This window comes from Manihot esculenta, chromosome 1, assembly GCF_001659605.2.
Source record: "Manihot esculenta cultivar AM560-2 chromosome 1, M.esculenta_v8, whole genome shotgun sequence".
Taxonomy (NCBI): Eukaryota; Viridiplantae; Streptophyta; class Magnoliopsida; order Malpighiales; family Euphorbiaceae; genus Manihot; species Manihot esculenta.
In genome coordinates this window covers 26,544,615-26,551,422 of record NC_035161.2, presented here as the reverse complement: position 1 = coordinate 26,551,422, position 6,808 = coordinate 26,544,615, and the positions used below count along the sequence as shown (strand labels likewise).

At 28.9% G+C, this 6,808-nt stretch overlaps 1 protein-coding gene across 2 annotated transcripts; it reads right to left on the bottom strand.

Annotated features, from left to right (window-relative positions):
- Positions 1-265: 265 nt before the first annotated feature.
- On the bottom strand, positions 266-1,934 carry LOC110619220 (60S ribosomal protein L24). 2 transcript variants are annotated; one of them, XM_021762525.2, is made up of 5 exons: positions 1,793-1,934; positions 1,103-1,178; positions 908-1,009; positions 672-820; positions 266-549 (listed from the first exon to the last, which is right to left on the bottom strand). In XM_021762525.2, the coding sequence occupies exons 1-5, from the start codon at positions 1,801-1,803 to the stop codon at positions 393-395; spliced, it is 495 nt and encodes a 164-aa protein (XP_021618217.1). In that variant the 5' UTR covers positions 1,804-1,934; the 3' UTR covers positions 266-392. The 2 variants fall into 2 exon arrangements, with proteins under 2 accessions (XP_021618217.1, XP_021618210.1); XM_021762518.2 differs by lacking the exon at positions 1,793-1,934 and adding an exon at positions 1,261-1,713.
- Between the last annotated feature and the right edge of the window lie 4,874 nt (positions 1,935-6,808).

The window sequence follows — 6,808 nt, the reverse complement described above, 5'->3', positions numbered from 1 at the left end:
TTTCACCCGACCCCCAATTAGCAAAAAAGCCCTATATATGATATTATAAAACCAAATTAAATGTTTTGATCAGTTGAGCAAACCAAAAGAAGGTAAAAATGAAGCAAAATATCTACCTATCCATTTTTCTCCAATGTTAGAATCAAATGCGCCGCCGATCCTCGTGCATCTACTGTCATTGAAGACGTCCAACTCACCATGGACCGAAGGTGAAAACTAATTATCGAAGCAGAACAAATGACTAAGATATTAGTGTAACAGATTATGCCTCAGAAAAGCTTTCAAGTAATGATTCAACAAAACCAATAAAGTAATCCACACATGAAATTAGGGAAACAAAAATTTCAACTGTTTACACTACTTAATATGTGAAATGAACAGATTTAAGAAAATCATCGTTTTCCACCGCCACCACCAAGCTTGGGGCCCTTTGGTGCAGCACCCTTGGGTGCATTGCCCTTAGCCTGTGTTTTCTGTGTTTTGGCCATCAACTCAGCTTTCTTTGCCTTTTTCTCATCCTTTGTTTTCTTGATCCTCTCCTTGATTTCACTGAAAATAAAGAAAACTAAAATGTAAAGCACAAGGAACTTAACATACGACCCTATATCAAACTAAGAGCAAGTATGGCTTGTCAAGCTTCACTCATCATAAATTACGGGGAGTTAGCATACCGCAAAGCAGCTTCACGAGCAGCATCTCGGACCTCTGGTTTCTCAGTCCTCCTCTTCTGTATAACCTCCAAGGTGGCACCAACTATGGACCTTGAGTATGGCTTCTTGGTGGTCCTGCGCTTCTTCTTAACAGCCTCGGCAGCAATATCCTATTAAAGCAAAATAATAACAATTTAGTATCATGACAGCATAAGGAAGAGTTGGCGAGAGAGAGTGCACATTAAAAATAAAAATACCTTCTTGTGTTGTTTCCTATACATGGCAGTCCAGGTAAGCTTGGAAGGCTTTAGACGGTTGTGGAAGTACCTCTTACATTTTGAATTGGCAAAGAGGAAAACCTTTATCACAAAAAAAAAAAAAAAACCCATTTTAGGTAAATTTCACATTCTCAGGTTTCTACTGGCGGACAACATTAAACGGGGGGAAATCACCTGAGAATCAGATCGAACATATCTGATACCCTTCCCAGGGTAAATCTTGGCACCACTGAAGCGGCAGAGCTCAGTCCTAATATCCCAAAACCAAGGACAAAATTACAAACCAAACAACTTGATAGCAGCAGTATAAAACAAGGCCTAACAATGCCTACCACAGAATGGAATGAAACCAAAACCAAGGTGCAACAGTCGATAGGTACAGGACCACAGAGCACAAATGGAAGTGTGCCAACGGGTAAGCCAGCATTCTTTAGCAACAAACTAATATTGCAACATAAAATAAAAAATAAATAATAAAATTTGCACAAAGCTTCGGATTGAGTCACTAACAGAGACCCAAAAACTTTCATTCACATGAATGCTACACTACTTCAATTGACAGAAAAGTTTATCTCTGAAAACGATAATTTCTTTTGATGTGTTTGCGGAATACATGATTTTGGGGCTGTATGAATCCAGGCAGTGTAGGAAGCTCAAACAAAAAAAAACAGAATGATTACTGAAAAAAAAAAAAGGCTAGAAGCTCAATAAAAGATAAAGATTAGAGATCAAAGACGTTCAACATTCTAAATTAATTGGAGAAATGAAAACCAAAGATTCAGGAAGCAATCTCAGATCTATATAGTTGATGTTGAGCTTAATAGAAAGATTAACCGTTCCATTCAGAGTGAGAGATAAGCTTACTTGAGAACCATGGCAAAACTTGGATGATTGTATCCGCTCCGCTATTCTTGAGTTTCACAAACCCTAAATCACCTATCCTTCGATTTAAAGCAAGAGAAGAAAACCTACCGGCAGCTGAAATAGCGTCCTAAATGGTGTCGTTTTGATGTATGGGCCCTTGCCCGTTTATATTAAAAATAAGCCCAGAGTCCAAGCCTCCACAAATAATAAACCCAACTTCTACTGCATATAATATATCTCTGTTCATATGATTCATCAAATAAATTAATATATAAAAGGTCTATTAAATAAAAAAAAATCCAAACAATTCACCATTTTTCATATTTATATCACAATAAAATCAATTATTTTATATTTAATTTAATTTTAGTTATTTATCTTGATTAATTTTGACAAAAAAATGGTAGTGCCACATAGAATTATTTTTTAAAATATTTATTAGATAAAAAAATCTAAATATTTACTTTAATTCATATTTATATCCAAAATTTTTTAATTTATCACAATTATAATCAATAATACTAAATTGAATTTGAAAAGTTATAAAAAAAATTACAATATAATTCTTAAAATTTTATTTCACTAATAAAATAGCTTTTAAAATACATATTTTTATTTCAACAATATTTTTTTATTAATCACATTATTAGTTTAATAAAAATTTAAAATATAAAAAAATTATAGTATAAAATATATAATATTTTATTTTATTTAATATTATTGATATGAAATATAATTTTTTAATAGATAAGCAAATAAATTAATATATATTATAAGTTACTTTTTATATAAATAAGCAAAATAAAAATATTGAATAGTATAAATAGCTTATAGGAAGTGTAGTTAACATATTTAAATTTTTATAAAATATTAAATATTTTAAATAATTTATAATAGATGTGATTAACATATCTAAATTTTATAAAAAGTATAAAAAATAGTTTTACATACTAAAATGTATAATATTTTATTTTATTTTATTTAATATTATTAATATAAATTATAATTTTTCATATATTAGAAAAATGTATATAATAACGATGAATATAAACTTTTAATGAAATATTTTAATATACAATATTTATACATAATATTTTATGTAGTGAAAATTTTATTTATAATAAATATTTATTTAATATTACATATGATAAATATAAAATAAATATACTTTCAATATAAAATTTAAATTAAAGGACTATATATTTATTAATATAAAACTTTAAAGACTATATTATAATTTGTCATTAATTTTTTTTCTTATTCAATTTAATACTGTGGATTATAATTTGTGACAAATTAAAAAAAATTAATTTTATTATTTAAAATTTAAAATTTTGGATAAAAATATGAATTAATCTAAATGGTTAGAATTTTTTTATTCGATAGAAGTTTTAAAAAATAATTTTACGTGAATTATAAATTTTAATAATTGAATTATAAATTTTTTTATTAAAATTGATGAAGATAAATGAATAAAAGTGTAGCAGATGTTAAATGATTAACTTATTTATTTGAGATTTTAAGATTAAAAATATAAATGTGAAAAGCGGTGACTGGATTGATTTTTTTTTTCAATAAATTTATATAAAAACATAAATAAACAATTTCCTCAAGGAAAACATAAATAAAACATTTATCAAAGGATAAAGTAGTAACATGTGATAATAATAGTCATATTTAATCAAAAAGTAATTAATGAAAATAGTAACATAAAAATCTAATTATACAATAATTTCAATTTCTAATTTTGGGGTGTGAAATTTTATAGTTACAATTACGAATTATATTAAATTTTATTGCTAATTATTTTATTTTATTAATTAGATTAAATGTTCAAAGTGAATATAGGATTAAAAATTTCAATATTTCTTTATTAAATCGAATAGTATTAATCTTTGGATCTCTCTTTAATTATCCAGAGAGTTTTTTTTTTGCATCTTTTCTTTTTGTAGAAGTTGGTTTCCTTCTCCTTGTATCCTGTCTTCATACTTTAAGAGGGGGTTTTCCTCTCCATCACTAGACGGTGGTTTTTAAATTTATTTTTATTTTCCTTTTTATGTGTGTTTTGATAGATTTAAAGCTAAGAGAGATGATTTCTTTTTCATATGCCTTGTTTATGTTTTTCTTTGTGTTTTTTTTTTTTGGCTTTGCTTAATGAGTTTGTTGCAGGTAGAAAGGTGTGAATGGATCGCCGAAGAATAAATGGCCTCCACCTCATTTGGCATCGATCGATTTGATGAATGGCCTTCAACCTGATTATTGGTGACTACCGCAGTTTCTTTTGGCTGCATTGGTTCATCTCTTTTTTTGCGATGTTGCTCTGTACATGGGCTCTATGTTCAAGCAAAAGGCCTCTATCTTGTTGTGGTTTTATCCTGAATCTTCTTTGTTTTTTCTCTTAGGGACTTTTATGTACTATGTATGCCAATAATGGCAATTATTGAAGGAGATCCATTGACTTTCAAGGTCTTTTGTTTCAAGACAATCAATGCAACCCAAGGGAAGAGCGGCGCTTTCGGAGCTTCTCCACCTAATTCTTTTTTGGATTTGCATGTTGGTTCGGATCTCTATAATTTCCTCGGATGGGTCTATGTTACTGTTGTTTTTTCTAAACTTGAAGGCTCTTGAACTTGTATTGGACCGAGCCATGTACTTTGTATCAAGCTTTTATAATGAATGTAATATGTTTTATCTTTTTGGCAAAGAAAAAAAATCGGGATGGTATTAAGCTGCATGAATGAAATTATTATTTTCTAAAAAAAATTTTATTTTATTTTATTTTAATTATTTTGCTAGTTTTCTCCTTTAAATATTCTTCTTGCACCGTGAATTCATTCGTGGCTGCAACCAACTTTTAATTTTTTTTAAATTATTATTATTATTTTAATAATCCTAAAACCTATCCATTTATATCAGACCTCGGTTTATCTCTTATACCCATGTTCACTAGGAATGAATTCCTTACGGGGTTTATTTTTGTTTCTTGTATTATTTGGTCGACTCTTTTAACAGTCTAAAATATAATGTACCTCGTTCACACCATTTGATCGTCGATGTACATAAGAAGTTTATAGAGATTTGTTTATCTCACACTACAAGAAAGAGCAAAATCACTCACGTAAATCACTAACGAAAAGTATTTTGTTAGTGACAATAACCGCAATATTAACGTAATCAGAATTTTGTTCTATATATTAACAGACTGAGTTTCCGTTAGAAAAACTGTTAATGAATATACAAATTACTAACCGATGTTAGTATCAATTATAGATTCACTAACAGATTTGTGGTCGTTATAAATTTTGTTATTGTCGTGTTCTTATTTTCAAAAGGTAGTAAGACATTTCCTCCATTACTATCACTAATAGATTTTTGGTTGTTATTGGCCATACTCAGTTACAAATATGGTACAAATGACTCATGCTGTTCCAGCATCTATCAAATATGGGCACCTCTTCTGCTATTACATTAGATTCCACATTAGCTCTCATCATCTGCACCTGCTTCTACACGAACTTCTGCCCCACTTTTGCATCAGTAGGCCATCTTAGGGATGTAAACGGGTAGGGTACCCGCGAAAATTAAACTACCCGAACCCGAATCCGATTTATATTAGTAATATCCGAATCCGTTCCGAATCCGATTAAAAATTAATTTAAACTATCCGAATCCGTTCCAAATCCGATTATTATTATCCGAATAAAACCCGAACCCGTTTAATCTTATATATTTTAATTAATAATTTATATAAAATATATTTTTCATTACTAATTTTCATTTAAAAAAATTTAATATTTTTAAAGAATATTTAAATTTAAATTTAAATTTTTAAATATAAATATATAAAAAAAATTTATAAATATTATTGTAAAATATATTTTTTATATTAAATTAATTATTTATATAAACGGGTTCGGATAGTGGATACCCTGTACATAAAACCCGAATCCGATCTGAACCCGCAACGGGTATTATTTTTAAAACCCGAACCCATCCCAAATCCGATTATAACTACCCAAATCCGTTCTATTAGGGTTCGGTCGGATCAGGTACCCGAAAATACCCGATCCGTTGCCTTCCCTAGGCCATCCGACTATTAGAGAATTTGCGGGTTCCACTACTACATAGTTATTTCGACAGATTATTACTCTTAATAATAATATGTTAGTATGATGAATTTTTAATTTTCAAGTAATCATATATTAGTATAGTTAGTAAACTAATTTTTTATTAATATAGATTGTATTCATCGGAGCTGTGTAGTCGTCGAATCACTTTTATAATAAAAGAGCAATTGGTAGCTGAAGGTCACTGTTGTAAGACTATACTAAATGACATTAAGAATTTTTATTAGGAAGAATTTAGGAAAATAATAATAACATATATATATATATATTCTAGGATTTTTATTATCAAATAACTAATGATTATATTTCAATATTTTTACCTAAATACTTTATTTGCAATGAAGCAATTGATAGGTACATTGCCTGGCAAAGGAAGGCAGTTGAGAAATATGGATGGCTTATATGTAAAATTAAAAAAGAAAAGATAAGGAATCTAATTACTCCAGATTTTGTTTTTTGAGAAAGTGGCAAGAAACTTGAAAAACTTCTAAATACAAAGAGAAGTGTGAAAAATTTTCTGCAAACAGATGCAGTGAGGTTGGAGGTAATCTGCTTCACACTATACCCACCAACAAATGATGATATTTATAATTAAAATTTTATTTATTTATTTATTTTATTATATGATAAGCCCAGAAGGTCCAAGAGGTTGCCTGTGCCAAATAGAAAATATCGGAGTTGACTTCATTGAACTGATTGCTGGTGCTGCTAATTATTTATTAATTATTGAATTATTCTTTTTGTGCTTAGAATAAGTCAGCTACATTATCTGGCTAAAATATTCTTTGCTAATATTTGGGAATATGGGTTGTTAGTAGCATTGAAATAGGACTAGCTGTTAAGTTTTATTTTATAAGAAGCTTGCTGTACTGCTACGGAGGATATCAAT

Coding starts and splice junctions, on each gene's coding strand:
- LOC110619220 (XM_021762518.2), bottom strand. CDS start 1,355: ATGCTGGCTTACCCGTTGGCACACTTCCATTTGTGCTCTGTGGTCCTG. Junction 821..907: donor ATAGGAAACAACACAAGAAG/GTATTTTTATTT, acceptor TTGCTTTAATAG/GATATTGCTGCCGAGGCTGT. Junction 550..671: donor GCTCGTGAAGCTGCTTTGCG/GTATGCTAACTC, acceptor CTTTATTTTCAG/TGAAATCAAGGAGAGGATCA.